This window comes from Xyrauchen texanus, chromosome 7 (assembly GCF_025860055.1).
Source record: "Xyrauchen texanus isolate HMW12.3.18 chromosome 7, RBS_HiC_50CHRs, whole genome shotgun sequence".
Lineage (NCBI taxonomy): Eukaryota > Metazoa > Chordata > Actinopteri > Cypriniformes > Catostomidae > Xyrauchen > Xyrauchen texanus.
Genome location: NC_068282.1, coordinates 1876842 through 1896000, shown reverse-complemented (window position 1 = coordinate 1896000; position 19159 = coordinate 1876842). Strand labels below are relative to the sequence as shown.

The 19159-nt window shown below is 40.0% G+C and overlaps 1 protein-coding gene across 5 annotated transcripts in view; it reads left to right on the top strand.

Moving 5' to 3' along the window:
• Window positions 1-19159, top strand: part of LOC127646468 (potassium voltage-gated channel subfamily KQT member 2) — a 78832-nt gene that overhangs the window by 28867 nt on the left and 30806 nt on the right. For 2 of the 5 annotated variants that reach the window (XM_052130156.1, XM_052130157.1), the window contains exons 6-12: window positions 4504-4614; window positions 4918-5013; window positions 7128-7222; window positions 9488-9556; window positions 10694-10723; window positions 13465-13688; window positions 17266-17313. In XM_052130156.1, coding sequence (XP_051986116.1) covers window positions 4504-4614; window positions 4918-5013; window positions 7128-7222; window positions 9488-9556; window positions 10694-10723; window positions 13465-13688; window positions 17266-17313 — 673 coding nt within the window. Of the gene's footprint in view, window positions 1-4503; window positions 4615-4917; window positions 5014-7127; window positions 7223-9436; window positions 9557-10693; window positions 10724-13464; window positions 13689-17265; window positions 17314-19159 lie in introns of all 5 variants that reach the window. The other 3 variants (XM_052130158.1, XM_052130159.1, XM_052130155.1) reach the window with 3 other exon arrangements.

Sequence of the window (19159 nt, the reverse complement as noted above, 5' to 3'; positions counted from 1 at the left end):
TTCAAAAAAGGAAAGAGAGAAAAGAGAGAGAGGAAAGACAAAGGAAAGGGTGTCAATCTGTAACCCAGTTTTTCACCAAGAAAGTTGGGTAGCCTTTAGTCTGTGAGTGGTGTTGTCCATAGAGACAGAGCGTATTTAGGCCACGGAACAATCCAACTGTCTCCATTGACTTTGCATTGCGAGAGACTGCCTCCTTGTCATTTATGACTTATAACAAAAAAAAAACAATGTTTAAAAGCTGCTGTGTGACAAGGTATACAGCAAACAAGCTAAATAACCCAGAAATATTTTTTTATAAGCTGTCGACACCAAAAAACGGTTTGTTTCAGGTTATAAAAGGAGACTACTACCCGAACTACTCTGAGAACTACGCCCACTGGAACGCGACATGATATTGTAAAAAAAAAAAAAACATTCATAATTTTAACCATGTCGTTTGCTTATTTCACCACCCTATGTGAACCTGAGTGGAGGAGATATATTCAATTTACAAATTCTTCCTTCTGATGCTTCACGTCTTATTGCCTGTATCTACTTTTGTCTCCTTAAAGGCTGGCGTTTACGGTTCTGAAGCTTATAAAAATGTATTTCTGGGTTTAGTTAGGCATTTTCTGTCTTTTGTTATATGTCATAAATGACAAGGAGGCAGCCTCTCGCAATGCAAAGTCACGAGACGGTTGGATTGTCTTCCCTCCCGGTGGGCGTGGTCTTCAGATTATGACGCGTTGCGCTCAGTCTCTAGTGAAATAAGCTAGCTAGCTAAATAAATAAGTTAGCTAGCTGCAGGTGTTAGCCTGCATTTCATCAACATTTAATCAGTGCAGGGAAACATTTAGCAAGATATTCATATTAAATCATTGTCCATGCCCCTCTTAGCAGACTTAACAACAGATGAGTCAGCAGCACCCCAGTCTCCCCATAACTGCACCCCTCTCTGTCCCTGTGAAGAAGGTGAGCAACATCGTGTAAATGACTTAGCATCATTCCAGGGACTCTGTGTGGGGTTCTCTGTCTCTCTTGCTCTTTTTACCATAACAAAAAAGAAAATGAAATATTTATTAATGACAGAAATCAAACACAAATTATTTTCTCACATAATGACCATTATGACATAAATAAAAAAAAAAAACAACCTCCTGTCTGTACTGGATGCAGTTAGAAACAATGAGTAGCTTACCTCAACCTGCATGTAGTACTAGTATTGAACTACAAGAAACAAGAGAGTTGCAAGCCTTTGATTAGAGTTATGTAAAGCTTTTGATGGCAAAGTTAGGCCCTAGAGATGTGGTGACAACAGCTGCGCAGAAGGGGCCCAATTAGATTTTTTTGTCATGGGGCCCAAAATTCCTGGTGGCACCCCTGCCTGGGAGTATGCCCATCCGGTCTACATGTGTTTTGTGGATCTGGAGAAGGCGTATGACCGGGTCCCCCGGGAGAGACTGTGGGAGGTGCTGCGGGAGTACGGGGTGGGGGGGATCCCTTCTTAGGGCGATCCAATCCCTGTACGTCCAAAGCGAGAGCTGTGTCCGGGTCCTCGGCACGAAGTCAAGTTCATTCCATGTGGGGGTTGGTCTCCGCCAAGGCTGCGCTTTGTCACCAATCCTGTTTGTGATATTCATGGACAGGATATCGAGGCGTAGTCGGGGTGGGGAAGGTGTGCGGTTCAGTGGGCTGGGGATCTCATCGCTGCTTTTTGCAGATGATGTTGTCTTCATGTCATCATCAGTCCGTGACCTTCAGCTCTCACTGGATCGCTTGGCAGTCGAGTGTGAAGCAGCTGGGATGAGGATTAGCACCTCTAAATCTGAGGCCATGGTACTCAGCAGGAAACCGATGGAGTGCGTACTCCAGGTAGGGAATGAGGTTTTGCCCCAAGTGAAGGAGTTCAAGTACCTGGGGGTCTTGTTCACGAGTGAGGGGACAATGGAGCGGGAGGTTGGCCGGAGAATCGGGGCAGCGGGGGCGGTATTGCACTAGCTCTATCGCACCGTTGTCACAAAAAGAGAGCTGAGCCAAAAGGCAAAGCTCTCGATCTACCAGTCAATTTTTGTTCCTACCCTCACCTATGGTCATGAAGGCTGGGTCATGACCGAAAGAACTAGGTTGCGAGTACAAGCGGCCGAAATGGGCTTCCTCAGAAGGGTGGCAGGCTTCTCCCTTAGAGATAGGGTGAGTCAGTCATCCGTGAGGAGCTCGGAGTAGAGCCGCTGCTCCTTTGCGTTGAAAGGAGTCAGTTGAGGTGGTTTGGGCATCTGGTAAGGATGCCCCCTGGCCGCCTCCCTAGGGAGGTGTTTCAGGCACGTCCAGCTGGGAGGAGGCCTCGGGGAAGACCCAGGACTAGGTGGAGAGATTACATCTCCACACTGGCCTGGGAACGCCTCGGGGTCCCCCAGTCAGAGTTGGTTAATGTGGCTTGGGATAGGGAAGTTTGGGGCCCCCTGCTGGAGCAGCTGCCCCCGCCGGATAAGCGGTTGAAGATGGATGGATGGATGGATGAAAACCCTCACGCTTTTATTTTGACATTCTGAACTCTCCAGGACGTCCTGTATGTGTCTGTTTGTGGGCTAGTTCACAGTAGTTTAATTCACTTCTTATTCATATTCTGGTCAAATGCTGCTCCGGTGCCGTTCTAAATGCATATTATAAGTGAACTGAAGTATTGAGCATCTACATCTGAGATGTTGTTCGTGAGTAGCGCTCAAATATTGCACAATTAGCACGATGCAAAATTAGCCGTGAGTGTGCGTAAACAGAGCAGCGCCATTCACTGAGGCTGGAGCTGCGCGTGCATTATATATTTAACAGTCTTTTGTGATTCACAGAGCTATCGCACGTCTTCAAGTGGCTTTGACTAAAATGCACAAGTCATATGAACTACTTTAATTGTGTTTTTATGGTTCTTTTATGTCAATTTTGAGCTTGACATTAACGAACATAACTAACACACAGTATCGGATTTGGATCGGGCTCGTCAAACCGATACCCGTTCCGTCTAAAAGCTTCTGTATCGGGATCGGTGCATTCATTATTCTGTTAAAACTCAAGTACTATTTGAGCTGTAAGGTTGTTCAAATCATTGTTTTAGGGTTTACGGCATTACATCGTCATGGCAACAAAGTTGTATAATTGTCTCTAACTTTCCACAGATGCGGTCAGTGCGTGATTTAATGACAGTAAAATCATGTTAACACACATATTGTTTATGTAATGTGTCTATACTTGTGAAACAGTATTTTAATGTTTACAGATTAAACCCCATTGACTTCCATTATAAGAGTCTCACTGGAACACACATTTGTGCTTTTTAAGTCAAAATGTATTTTTGTGCTAATCAACATTATGCTATAAATGCTGTCGATTGAGCTTAACTTGTATTGAACCCGGAATATTCCTTTAATGCTACAGACAACAATTCATTAAAATACATGCTAAAAGAAGCCCCACATGATTCATTATTAATGAATCCCTTTGAAATACAGTATGTGTTATATAGGGGGAATTTCAGCCTTTCAAGAACATGTCCGGGTCACTTTTTTGTTAAGAATGATTAATATATTATTTATATTGTGAATAAATTTATATATCATTTTAGTGTTTAATTAATGCTGGTTTTAATCAAATATAATAATGTCAGTGTGGAGCGAAGGGGGGCAGGACCGGGCGCGTGATATTCCGACCTGGCCCCGCCCCCCTTCGCTCCACAGTCAGTTATTATAGTAATGAGAATTAATACTGAATAATTTGCATTATATGTAAAAATAAGACATTTGAACACATTACACTAATTTAGGGGGAATATGCTTAATTTTTTAAACATTATGCAAATTCTAATTTTTTTATATTTTTTTATGTGCACGTGACCTGCACATGTTCTTTGTAAGATTCTAGCTAAAACAAATGACTCTCATGTGTATCCGGCACTGGAGTGATCAGCCAATGATAGTGAACAGCCAATGAGAGTGATCAGTCAATGAGAGTGATCAGTCAATGAGAGTGATCAGCCAATGAGAGTGATCAGTCAATGAGAGTGAACAGCCAATGAGAGTGATCAGCCAATGAGAGTGATCAGTCAATGAGAGTGAACAGCCAATGAGAGTGATCAGCCAATGAGAGTGATCAGTCAATGAGAGTGATCAGCCAATGAGAGTGATCAGCCAATGAGAGTGATCAGCCAATGAGAGTGATCAGCCAATGAGAGTGATCAGCCAATGAGAGTGATCAGCCAATGAGAGTGATCAGTCAATGAGAGTGATCAGCCAATGAGAGTGATCAGCCAGTGAGAGTGATCAGCCAATGAGAGTGAACAGTCAGTGAGAGTGATCAGTCAGTGAGAGTGATCAGTCAGTGAGAGTGATCAGTCAGTGAGAGTGATCAGTCAATGAGAGTGATCAGTCAATGAGAGTGATCAGTCAGTGAGAGTGATCAGCCAATGAGAGTGATCGAATTACAGAAACTGAAATGATTTAATGTGTAACTTCACGTGTTTACTTCATCGTCTCACAGATCACCCTGACGACCATCGGCTATGGTGATAAATATCCGATAACCTGGAACGGACGACTCCTCGCGGCGACCTTCACCCTTATCGGTGTGTCGTTCTTCGCACTTCCTGCGGTGAGTCTCGGGGGGTTCTGGAGGAATGATCAAATAAATCGAACAGTCTTATAAGCACATGCATGACGGGGGATTACATCAGTGTGGTTAAATGTGAATATACACATGCTGTCTGCTGCTTGATGTGTTTTAATAATCATAATAATATGTTTTATTAATATAGCACCTTCTAAAAACAATGAACAGTAGATATTGGAAACATACAGTCTTGTGAGTTCGTTTTTGGTGTGTAGTTATGCAGTGTTGTATATGCATGTTTGAAATATGATTTATCCAAGAAAATGTTCTTTTCACACTCTGTAGGGAATTCTGGGTTCTGGTTTTGCCTTGAAAGTTCAGGAACAGCATCGGCAGAAGCATTTCGAGAAACGGCGAAATCCAGCCGCTGGCCTCATTCAGGTGCGAAACGTTTCCTGCTGATTGTGCCAGTTACATTCAGTGACACCAGTTCCAAATTAGCTGTGAAAGTAGAGCTGAACTTGTCAAATGAGTAAGAAACCGGGTGTCCTGAGAGCGTTAAACACACCTCACAAACAAATTCTCTCTCTCTCAAACTGTCGTCACCGGCCGCCTTTATCCCTCGCACGCACCATCAGGCTGATTGGGGACCGGGTGTGTGTCGTTCCAGCTCGGGCCTCCTCCGCTCTACACTCCTCCCAGTGTTGCCTCAGGCCGGGGAGCCCCCAACATGACGTACTCCCCTCTCCGGGTAGTGCGCCCTTTCTGCTGGCTGGTCAACCTTCCGCGACCTGGGAGGAGACAGGAGAGGAAAAACAAAACAAAAAAAGAACAAAATAGGCGAGGGAAATGCCAACATGGAGAGACAGAGAGAGAGAGGAGAGAGAGAAGAAGCTCACTCACCAGATCTCTGATGCGCCGCCGCGTGGTCCCCGATCACTCATCCACACTATATTGGGACGACAGCCGCTCCTCTCCGAGTGGACCGGAGTCAAACCTCCGACTCCCAGCAGACAGAACGCCCCTCCACGTTCATGGCGACCCGTGGGGACACTCCTCCGCCCCTGGTAGGAGTCGCTTCCCTCCTCCCCTCGTGGACGGCGAACTTCTCTCGACCCCTCCGTGTTTCTGGGGGACGGCAGAGCAATTCTCCGCCCCTGGCAGCAGCACCATCGCTCCAGGCATCTGGGAGTCCAATCCCAACTTGCCCCGCGTCCGGGCGGTCGGGCTACTCCATCACGGGTGCACGACAGTGTCGAGGACTCTGCGATGGGCATCCCTCCTCCTTCCCGGGTTTCGGCACCAGTGTAAGGGGGTTAAAGGGATAGGAGGAGGCGAGAACCGGCTTAACAATATAAATAATATTTAATTCAATAAAAAGACACACACAAACACATACAGGGCAGCTGCCCGTAATTTTCTCTCGAACTGTCGTCACCGGCCGCCTTTATCCCTCGCATGCCCCATCAGGCTGATTGGGGACCAGACACACATTGTTCCAGCCTGGCCCCACCCTCCTCCACTCCCCGCAAGCTCACCATTAACAAATACTGTGGACTAATTGTAAAATTGGTCTAGTTTTTTCAGAAAATAATTAATAAATAATTTTTTGATTATTTAGCCAAGCAATCTCACAGACAAGTAAAAATGGCTCATTGTTTAGAAAACTCTCTGATGTGAAAGCAAATATTAAGTTTTTAGCTATTTGGGGTTTACAGCAGCAGTTATCAGAGCATAAATGAGACGTTTGTATTTGATATCTTACAGAAATCATATTTCACACATAGTTGTGTTTATTTTGAAAATATTTCGAACTGTGGAATTAAGGCAACAAAAATAGAGAGCTTTCATTTGATATATGACTTGTCCATTTATGTGCAATGTGAAGGACTTTTATTTTTATATAAATATTTATACACCCCATTACCTCCTCTAGGGGGCGCTAATTTTTACCGTGATTGTTTTGAGGCCTTATTTGGTTATTTTAAGTGACATAAATGCAGAAGTGATGATTGTCTCTGAAAAGTTCAGATGCTAAGCTTTCAAATGATACCTCATATGCCTGACTTACATATACGGAGAATTTAACGTTTTAAACGTAATTGTTTTTTCGCAATATAGCGCTCCCTTTTGGACCCGCTGGCAGGTCCAATAGAGATTAAGTGGTTAAAATAGAAAGTGTATATTTTACAGTAGGTGCTGTAACTTCACCATTACTTTTACGGTTTTTACAATTTTTAGTCACATTTTCATCTTCACTAGTTTATTTTAAATAGTCCGGAGATGCGACAAATACATATTTAAAAGTACTAATATTCCATTTAGTCTCTAATTTAAAGAAATATTCCGGGTTCATTGCAAGTAAAGCTCAATCAATTATGTGTCACATGTGTTTTTTATTTTTCAGTGTCCACATTGTTTAAAAAAAATTTATGCTTTCCGTAAAAATGTATTATTCTAATAAATAAACAAAAAAAATACCCATTATAATGTAAATTGTAGTTGCAGCACTAAATCCATGTTTTAATATGTCTATATGTCATGTGATCTCTCAGGCTGCGTGGAGGTTTTATGCCACAAACCTGAATCGCACAGATTTATTTTCGACGTGGGACTATTACGAGAGGACCGTATCAGTACCAATGTACAGGTATATACAGTATAACTGTTTTTGCATACAGACATACAGATCCATCCCCCATATCTCTCTTTCAATCATCAGATGAAATAGATTCAAACGTCTTTATATCGACTGACCTTTGAGGTTGTTTTTTGGCAGATTGTGAAGGTTGACAGCGCTGTCCACACACTTTCTGCCGCCTTAAATCTATACGGCATATTTTATGCATAGGTCCCAGTTTGAAACCTGCCTGATTATCACATGTGTTATCAGCAGAGGTGATTCACGCTGTGTTTCATGTGTTAACACTAATGGGAGTGTGTGGCCACCAAAGCTTCAGATCTGATTTAGAATCACATGTTTATGACACGCTTTGAGCAACACCTCATGTCACTATTATTGATTTCATCTCTTTGTGCACACATTTTAAGTGTGTATGTGTGTGTGTGTGTGTATGTGTGTGCACCCGTGTATATGTGTGTGAGTGTGTGTAAGTGTGTGTGTGTGTAAATGTGTGTGTGTGTGTGGGAGAGTGTGTGTGTGTGTGTGTAAGTGTGTGTGTGTGTGATTGTATGTGTGTGTATATGTCTCTGTGTGTGTGTGTGTGTGTGCACCTGTGTATATGTGTGTGAGTGTGTGTAAGTGTGTGATTGTATGTGTGTGTATATGTATGTGTGTATTTGTGTGTTCTGCATTGTGAGTGTGTGTGTATGTTTGTGTGTGTGTATATGTTTGTGTGTGTGTATGTTTGTGTGTGAGTGTGTGTAAGTGTGTGTGTGTGTGTGATTGTATGTGTGTGTATATGTCTCTGTGTGTGTGTGTGTGTGTGTGTGTGCAACTGTGTATATGTGTGTGAGTGTGTGTAAGTGTGTGTGTGTGTGTAAGTGTGTGTGTGATTTTATGTGTGTGTATATGTCTGTGTGTGTGTGTGTGTGTGTGTGTGTGGACCGTGTATGTGTGTATTTGTGTGTTCTGCATTGTGAGTGTGTGTGTATGTTTGTGTGTGTGTGTGTGTGTGTGTGTGTATTTGTGTGTTCTGCATTGTGAGAGTGTGTGTATGTTTGTGTGTGTGTGTATGTTTGTGTGTGTGTATGTTTGTGTGTGTGTGTGTGTGTGTATTTGTGTGTTCTGCATTGTGAGAGTGTGTGTATGTTTGTGTGTGTGTGTATGTTTGTGTGTGTGTATGTTTGTGTGTGTGTTTGTGTGTGTGTGTGTGTGTGTATTTGTGTGTTCTGCATTGTGAGAGTGTGTGTATGTTTGTGTGTGTGTGTATGTTTGTGTGTGTGTATGTTTGTGTGTGTGTTTGTGTGTGTGTGTGTGTGTGTATTTGTGTGTTCTGCATTGTGAGAGTGTGTGTATGTTTGTGAGTGTGTGTATGTTTGTGTGTGTGTATGTTTTTGTGTGTGTTTTGTGTGTGTGTGTATATGTGTGTTCTGCATTGTGAGTGAGTTATCATCTCACCCCTTAATTTCTGAGTGTGTGTTTAGCATTGTAACTGTTTTATTATTATGTTTTTTTGACAAATGTAAATAAAAGCTCTGTGTTTTAGTCTCACCAGTTCATTTCCGTGTAAGTGTGTTTGTGTGTGTGCTTGTGTGTGCTGTGTGTGTGTGTGTGTGTGTGTGTGTGTGTGTGTGTTTTGCACTGAGGATGTTTTAAAGTCTCATCCTGTATTCATTATATTTGACAGAATAATTGCTCTGTTTTTGGACTTCCCCATTCATTTTCAATGGTCGGTCAATTTTGACCATGTTTGAAAGTTTGTTTACATATCTAAAGGAAGCCATTTTTATTAAATGAGGAAATTGTTTTTCGGTCAAAAATGACTGAATACCATGGGAGGGTTACGCTTGTTTACACTTGGTATTAAAAGAAGACTTCAGAAAAATTAATGCGCTAAACATTTTTTATTAATTGTATGCGTTAGCGCATTAATTCTGCCCGCTCTAATATAAAGTGATGCATGTAGTCATGAAATCAGAGACTAAATCTGATCACACGTTGTCATATGCTTTTGAGAAACTAATTCATTGCAAACAGGGTTGTAGATATTCATTACTGGAGTTTATAACAGCTACTATAGATGCATCTAAAAGATAATGATTTGTGCATGTGCTCTCTCTATCTCTTCCTCTCTGTGCTCTCTATCAGAGTTTTCATTTAAGTTCACAGATAGATTTATTAATAGCACCTTGTCGATTCTTCTCTCCAAGACGCTTCCACATTTACATAATCATTACGCAGCATTTCCTCTCACACACCACCTGTGTGCCAACATTTCCTGTGTGTTTACAGACTCATCCCTCCACTGAACCAGCTCGACTTACTGAGAAATCTGAAGAGCAAATCTGGTCTTTCCTTCAGGTAAAGATTATTAATGGCTCATTCTGTAACAAAAAACAAAAAAACGAGACTTTTTCTGTTTTATTAGATGGTTTTTAAGGTACATTTTTGTTGAATTTTTTTGCATTCAATGAGATAAATGTTTGTGTTTATGATTTTGTTTTAATTGTGCCATTTCACATTAATTGGTAAAACTTTAAGAGAAAAAAAAATTAAGAGTCCACTAGTTGTTAAGCATTAATTAACCATATATTGATTGTAGAGTACAAGCCATATATTTATATATATAAACATATATATATATTTATTTAATTTTTTATTTTTTTAATAATGCTATTAATGCTCTATTTCAGAAATCAAACTTCAAATTTACACACTAGCTATATATATATATATATATATATATATATATATATATATATATATATATATATATAGTAAATTGATTTATGATGGATCTCAGAAATTGAGCTTTAATTACATTAATTTCAGATGTTTAATATGTTGTAAATTAAGACTAAGATATTCTTATTCTGCATTTAGTAAAGATTTTTACTTTTAAAGTAATTTTTTTTCTCAATTTTTAGCATTCAATGAGATAAGTGTTTGTGTTTATGATTTTTTTTAATTATGCCATTTCACATTAATTGGTAAAACTTAAAAAAAAAAAAAATAATAAATAAAAAAAATTAAGAGTCCACTAGTTGTTAAGCATTAATTAATCATTAATTAACCATATATTGATTGTAGAGTACAAGCCATAATTTACTTATAAAACATATATATATATATATATAGTAAATTGATTTATGATGGATCTCAGAAATTGAGCTTTAATTACATTAATTTCAGATGTTTAATATGTTGTAAATTAAGACTAAGATATTCTTATTCTGCATTTAGTAAATTTTTTACTTTTCTCTTATTCATGCTGAACTCGTGCATTGGTGTGGACTCTTAAAATAAAGTGTTACCAGCTAATCATTTATATAATCATTTAATGGTTGGAAATGGTTGACAGTTTTACAGTTTAATTGGGCACGACTAGCATTCTCGAGATTATGAAACAATGAGGTGCATCTTAGAAAGAGACTTTAATGCTGGTATTTCTACTTTGTAATGATCAGATTGACTGTTGTCTGTTTGTTTGCAACGCAGGAAGGAAAGCCAGCCCGAACCATCTCCAAGGTTAGTGCCAAAATTTGTATCCTCGATGTGCTCACTCCCTAAAATGATTCAATGTAATTCTTGTTGTTGCATGCATTATCTCAATAGTTTGTTACCGTTGTACACAGATAAGTAGGTTGTACTTGTCCAATTGTTGGCCAGCGATGCGTGTTCACTTCAATGGACACATTATTTACATGCATGTGTTTTTGTTTTTGTGGACAGAGGGACTAAGTTGTCATTGTAAATTATTTTCATTGAATGTCCAGGAGTGTTCATTATGATTTTACAGACATTACATCAGAAATGTGCATAGTTAATTCAGATTCACAGTAATGTCTAGCATCGTCCAATCACTGTCGACCATGTTCAAATAAAACATTGGTGAATCTATGTACTGATGATCATCGTCCCATGTGTGTCAAACATGTTGAGTGATCCAAACATCATCTGCAGCCTGAAACTGAACTTTTGATCAGATTTTAGGAGTGAACGCTTAACTGCATAGAGATATATAGGATGCACCCTTGCTTCCTATTTAGTGCACAACTTAACCTCCAGTGTGCTGTCTGTCTGCACTGGTCTCAGAACAGTTATAGGAGAGCTATAGGATGCTCCCTTGCTTCCTATTTAGTGCATGACTTAACCTCCAGTGTGCTGTCTGTCTGCACTGGTCTCAGAACAGTTATAGAGAGCTATAGGATGCACTCCCTTGCTTCCCTATTTAGTGCATGACTTAACCTCCAGTGTGCTGTCTGTCTGCACTGGTCTCAGAACAGTTATAGGAGAGCTATAGGATGCTCCCTTGCTCCCTATTTAGTGCATGACTTAATCTCTAGTGTGCTGTCTGTCTGCACTGGTCTCAGAACAGTTATAGAGAGCTATAGGATGCTCCCTTGCTCCCTAATTAGTGCATTACTTAACCTCCAGTGTGCTGTCTGTCTGCACTGATCTCAGAACAGTTATAGGAGAGCTATAGGATGCTCCCTTGCTCCCTATTTAGTGCATGACTTAACCTCCAGTGTGCTGTCTGTCTGCACTGGTCTCAGAACAGTTATAGGAGAGCTATAGGATGCTCACTTACTCCCTATTTAGTGCATGACTTAACCTCCAGTGTGCTGTCTGTCTGCACTGATCTCAGAACAGTTATAGGAGAGCTATAGGATGCTCCCTTGCTCCCTATTTAGTGCATTACTTAATCTCTAGTGTGCTGTCTGTCTGCACTGGTCTCAGAACAGTTATAGAGAGCTATAGGATGCTCCCTTGCTCCCTAATTAGTGCATTACTTAACCTCCAGTGTGCTGTCTGTCTGCACTGATCTCAGAACAGTTATAGGAGAGCTATAGGATGCTCCCTTGCTCCCTATTTAGTGCATGACTTAACCTCCAGTGTGCTGTCTGTCTGCACTGATCTCAGAACAGTTATAGGAGAGCTATAGGATGCTCCCTTGCTCCCTATTTAGTGCATGACTTAACCTCCAGTGTGCTGTCTGTCTGCACTGATCTCAGAACAGTTATAGAGAGCTATAGGATGCTCCCTTGCTCCCTATTTAGTGCATGACTTAACCTCCAGTGTGCTGTCTGTCTGCACTGGTCTCAGAACAGTTATAGGAGAGCTATAGGATGCTTCCTTGCTCCCTGTTTAGTGCATGACTTAACCTCCAGTGTGCTGTCTGTCTGCACTGATCTCAGAACAGTTATAGGAGAGCTATAGGATGCTCCCTTGCTCCCTAATTAGTGCATTACTTAACCTCCAGTGTGCTGTCTGTCTGCACTGATCTCAGAACAGTTATAGAGAGCTATAGGATGCTCCCTTGCTTCCTATTTAGTGCATGACTTAACCTCCAGTGTGCTGTCTGTCTGCACTGGTCTCAGAACAGTTATAGGAGAGCTATAGGATGCTCCATTGCTCCCTATTTAGTGCATTAATTAACCTCCAGTGTGCTGTCTGTCTGCACTGGTCTCAGAACAGTTATAGGAGAGCTATAGGATGCTTCCTTGCTCCCTATTTAGTGCATGACTTAACCTCCAGTGTGCTGTCTGTCTGCACTGGTCTCAGAACAGTCTGAAATGCACCTTATATTAAACGTTATATTAAAGTGAAGCTAAGTGACCCACAGATGTTGAAAGTTATTCAAAATAATAAACATGTTTTTTCAACTTATAAGGGAACATTGTCCCAAATTTCACGTATGTGGACATCACATTTATCAGCACGCTGATGCGTGAAAATTAGATTTTTTAAAGCAGCATATAAAACGAAACTAGAGGTGCTACTCTTTACACCCAAGTAGGTTTCAATGAAAAAACGTAAAGAGGTTTCTTACCAGAGGCACTTTTGTTGGCTCTGCGCCCGTTGAAGCACTTCAAGGATATCAACGTCATGTTGTTGTGTCACGTGACTCGGTGCGGCAGAAGTTTAACCCTTAAATGACAATCTAGAGTCTTGTGAACAGTACTCAGTTTGTTTAAATTAATTTAAATCATGCGTTGCGTATAGCGAAGCCAAAATACAACGTCCACACATGTGGACGCAGAGTCACACAAGGTTAAAATAGGAATATTCGAATATGAAAGTAAATATAATTCAATTCAAATATAATTCATAATTACAAATGTTAAGTTTTCTGAAAATAAAAGCATTTAATAGTGAGATAATGTTTCTTTTTTTGCTCAGTTTATATAAAGTAGCATAGTATCACAGGTAAATGCACACACGCAAACCATCAGTCTCTAACCTTTGAACCCTTGCGCCCTTCACAGTCAGAAGGTGAGCCTGAAAGAGCGAGTGTTCTCCAGTCCGAGAAACTCTGCGACGAAAGGGAAGAACTCACCTCAAGGCCAACAGCCGCTACGACGCTCGCCCAGTGCAAACAGCAACGAAGACAGCCCCTCCAAAGTACCCAAGAGCCTCAGCTTCGGTGACCGCAGTCGCGCTCGACATGCCTTCCGCTTTAAAGGTGCCGCGTCACGCCAGAACTCGGAAGGTGAGGGACGTGAACCTGTTTCTTTGTATGCTCTGTTTGTGGTTTTGTCATTGTAGGTTTGTAATGCGGTTCAAGGATGGGAAAGGAGGAGGCCGGAACCGGCTGGGCAGTCAACATAAAATGTATGATACAAAGGAACATAACATAAAACTGACAGATGTGCACACACACCGCGGTCGCGTGCGTCTCTCTCTCTCTCTCTCTCTCTCTCTCTCTCTTTCTCTGGCGTCCCTGGCTCCTCCCTTATCTCTCTCCCGCTGATTGAGCAACTCAGCGCCAGGTGTGCATCCTCACAACCCGGCCACACCCTCCTCATCGTCACACTCCTCCACCACTTGATTCAGGCCAGGGCGCCATCTGGACTGGCTTACTCCCCCCACCCCCCATCTCTGGAGGGGAGACGTTGCCCAGACTTTCTGCCACCCGATGGTCCTCCGCGCCTCCTGAGAATGTGAGAGATGATGGGAGGAAGAGCGGAGCGAGAGAGAGAGAGCGAGTGGGGAGAGAGAGTGAAGAAAACATTCTTCTTCGGTTCCTGAGGCAATGCCGCATACCCGGTCCTCAGCCGCTCCTCTGCCCCTGACGGATGCCAGCCGGCTCCTCCACCCCCTGGTGGATGGCAGTGGTGAGTTCTCCCAGACAACATGGGGTATTGGCACCAATGTAATGTGGTTCAAGGATGGGAAAGGAGGAGGCCAGAACCGGCTGAGCAGTCAACATAAACTTTAATGATACAAAGGAACTTAAACATGACATAAAACACACAGATATGCACACACACTGCGGCCACGTGCGTCTCTCTCTCTCTCTCTCTGTTGTCCCCGGCTCCTCCCTTATCTCTCTCCCGCTGATTGGGCAACTCAGCACCAGGTGTGCATCCTCACGACCCAGCCACATCCTCCTCCTCCTCGTCACAAACGTTTGGTCATATGGGTCATTTCAGAGTAATATGATTGTTATAACAGTTACTAAAGGTTAAAGGCTCAAACGCCACAAGCAGGAAACCATAAAGAATTACAATCATCCCCTTGTTACGAGTTCAATACAGATCAAACTATTGACAGCATTTGTGGCGTAATGCCGATTAACACAAAGAAATAATATAGACTCCTGCCTCAGTTTTTTTAAATGGGCATAAATGGCAGTTCCAGTAATGCACTTTCAATGGAAGTCTATGGAGCAACATAATAAACATCAAAATACTGTGTCAAGAGTTATACGTAATTAAACTTGATCATGGGAGTTTATTTCATGTGCATCGCTCTATCCAGTGTTTGCAATCCTGTCATGACCGCGCAAAGCCAGTAACAATTTGCATGACACATGAGAATGTGTCATGCAAATTTAAATGCAGTGCAAGCCCCCATTAACTTCCATTATAAGTACAGTACAGCAACCATGATTTTTTCACTATTAAAAATGTTGCTGTTTTTATTTTATTTTTCAAATGTTGTTGAAATAAACATTTTGAACCGATACCATTCCTTAAACACCCAGGTTAATACAGTAGCAAGAAAAAGTATGTGAACCCTTTGGAATTAGCAGTTTTTCTGCATTAATTGGTCATAAAATGTGATACAAGTATAGACAAGTATAATGTGCCTAAACTAACAAAACAAAAACAATTATAATCTTTCATGACTTTATTGAACACATCCCATTAAACATTCCCAGTGCTGTGGAAAAAATAAGTGAACCGGTCGATCCTTATATGGAAGCAATAACCTCAGTCGAGTGTTTCTGGTAGCCGCGGATTAAACCTGCACAACGTTCTTCCTTACAGAACTGCTTCAGCTCAGACATATTCTTAGGATGTCTGGTGTGGACGGCTCTCTTGAGGTCATTCTAGTGGGTTTAGGTCTGGGCTCTGACTGGGACACTCCAAATGATGGATTTTCTTTTTTTAAGTCATTCTGTAGTGGATTTACTTTGATGTTTAGGGTCATTGTGATGCTGCAATTCAACCTTATTTTCATCAGTCCACAAAATATTTTCCCAGTAGCATTGTGGAGTGTCAGTGTGGTGTTTGACAAACTTCAGGTGTGCAACAATGATTGTTGGAAAGCAGCGGCTTCCTTTGTGATTTCCTGCCATGAACACCATACCTGGTTAATGTTTTCTGTATAGTAGACTCATGAACAGAGATGTTAACCAGCTCCAATGATTCCTTCAAGTCTTTATCTGTCACTCTATGGTTCTTTACCTCATTGAGCATTCTCCGGTGTCTCCTTTGAGTCATCTTGACTGGATGGCCACTTCTAGTGAGAGTACATATAGTACTAAATCATCTCCATTTATAGACAGTTTGTCTAACTGTGGACAGATGAATATCTAAACTCTTCCAGATAACTTTGTAACCCTTTCCAGCTTTATGCAAAGCAACAATTCTTGATCGTAGGTCTTCTGAGATCTTTTTTGAAAGAGGCTTCTTGTGAATAGCGAACTCAAAATGTTTGAGTGCTTTTTATAAGTCAAAGTAGCTCTAACCCACACCTCCACTCTCGTTTTTATTAATTGGATGCCAGGTTTTCCAACTCCTGACTCTAATGATCTATTGTTGACATCATTAGCCTAGGGGGTTCACTTCCTTTTCCAACCTACACTGTGAAGGTTGAACGGGATGTGTTCAATAAAGACATGAATGATTATAGTTGTTTGTGTGTTGTTAGCTTAAGCACATTGTGTTTGTCTATACTCGTGACTTTGATGAAGAGGTCATATTTTATGACCAATTAATGCAGGAAACCAGCAAATTACAAAGTGTACTGGAGGTTGTTTAGATTAATCGTCAGACAAACTAGCGAATGTTTGAGGAATTAAAAAACAGCATGTTTAAACTGATTATGCATGTAGTTGTATGTGTAAATGTGAGAAAGTAGAAGAAAAGAAAACACAGACTATACAGATTTGATCCGTTCTACACATCAGGATTCTTATTCTTTCGATTCTTTGTGTCATTGCATGTCATTTCTACAGAGCGTTGTAGCGTAATCAGATCTTTTCAATCTTGCCGTTTCATTTGTCAATGTCCAGTTTATTTATAGCATAATAAATCATGTTGTTTTTGCTAACGGTATGTATTTGGCCAATATATGTGTGGTGAATATGTAGGTTTTGTTGCTGATTATTAGCTAATTATTTAATGAGCTTTAAATTTGTTGTCATTTATTTTAATAATTAGCTAGTTATTTGTATGCTTGGTATGTTTATATGATTTCATGGCATACATTATATGACATAAATATATATTATTTTACATACCAATCATAATATTTGGCATTTTTATGATAAAGCTGTATGTTTGTGCTTTGGTGACACTTTCCACAAAGTGCAAATTCGATGATAATTAAACTCTTGTTTTAAGCATAACTCTCACGTATTATTGTTAGATTTATGCTTAAAACAAGAAGGAACAATAAATGTAATGAACTTAATATTTTATCTCCTGAACAGCAGTTTGTGGAAAGCTCATCCCGTGTAATCCATGTGTCTGTTTATGTTTTCCCCGTGTTTTCTTAAATGAATGTGGATCCTGATGCTGTCTTTTCATTTCTTTTGTTGGATGCTGATGCTAAAGTTCTCATTGAGATGCAAGAGGAAGATTTGAGACACAGGAACTCTCCAGGTCAGGCAATCCAGATGGGCCGCACTCTCATACAACCCGTACCTCAAATCAAACTAACCAGCTTAACTCACAGCTTAACTACCAGTCCGCATATATGCTTTGATTTATGGTTTTTAATTTGATTTATTTGTTTATTTTTATTTGCACTTTAAGGAGGACATGTACAAAAAGGTACAAGTACACTGTTATATGAAACATCTCTCTTTAATTTCTAATGACAGATCAATACATTTTATTAATTTAATTGGTAACACTTTACAATAAGGTTGTATGTTTTCATGCTAGCTCATACTACATTACCAATGTTTACTTTTACATTTGAAAATTTTTTTCAATTTAATAAATTTAATATTAACCTCTAAAACTGAAGAACTCAAATTTAAAAGCTCACCATTCATACTGTACATACTGTGAAATAATTTAAAAATGTATCACTTTCTCTCACAATATACAGATCTGAACTGTAGGTGGCACTATAACACATTTTGGCCCTCACAGATGCGCTCGTCCATAGACATTCAGTCTAATTTTCAGTTCATGCAACACCCCTATTGTTTCATTGAATATATCGGCCTCTGAGCGGACTACAAGCTCAATCCCAGTGTCATTAGAAAGCTGAGATCCTCCCATTTGTTATGTTATTTTATCATTAATAGTCAATAACATATTTTTCTGATGATTTGTTTAGCATGATTTTCTGCGGCGCTACATATTTTGTTCTGGACATCTAAGATATAACATTGGATTATTCAGCCAAGCAATCTCGCAGACAAGTAAACAATGGCTCATATTTTACAAAACTGCCTACGGTAAAAGTAGATGTAATGTTTTTATCTATTTGGAGCTGACAGCAGCAGTTAATGGTGCATAAAAGAGACGTTTGTATGTGATGTCTTACAGATATCATATTTGCCTTTGTGATTCTTTTGAAAATCTTTTAATCTGTGGTATTAGTGCAACAAAGTGATCTATTCAGTCACGTTCCTGAGAATGAGAGCTTTAATTTGATATATGATTTGCCTATTTAGTACGTTTTATAGATGTTTATATTCATATTAATAGTTCTACCACATAACCACTAGGTGGCGCTTATTTGTTACACGGATGATTTCAGGCCTCGTTTTGTTATTTTAAGTAACATAAATACAGAAATGATGGTTATCTTTGAGAAGTGCAGATTCTAAGCTTTCAAATGATACCACACATGCCTGACTTATGCATTAGAGGAACTTGAGCACTTTAAGCGTAAAAGAATTTCTCAATATAGCGCCCCCTTTTGGAGAATTTGAGAAATTCCTCTAAAAGTATTGTTTATTGTTATCTCATATAAATTAACTATTATAAACGAATATAACCTTATTGTAAAGAGTTGCCATAATTGTAATGTTGTTTCTGTAATAAGTGTTCAAAACACTGAGGCAACTAAAGCTTGTAGCGTGAGTTGAGCTGTGCATTAATTATTTATATTTATAATAAGGATTATCTCACTTTAATACAGCGTGTTAAATGTATTTCCCCATTTAAAGCAACTGTATGTAAGATTTTCCATTCTGAAAGAGCTGAATTTCTCAGGACCGCTGGGATCAATTTAGAGCTCTGTGATTGTTTACTGTATATATATATATATATATATATATATATAGTGCCGATTCTGTTTATATATTTTATAGCTGTCAGAGGATACAGTCAATGTGGAAATCCTTCCTGCTTGCTGCTTTAAATGCTGAATTGTCCAGTGTGATTTTTTTTATTTGTATTGTATGTATTTATGTTGTTTGTTTGCATATTTAAATTTGCATAGTTTTGGAAACATTTAGAGTGTTGGACTGTTATATATATATATATT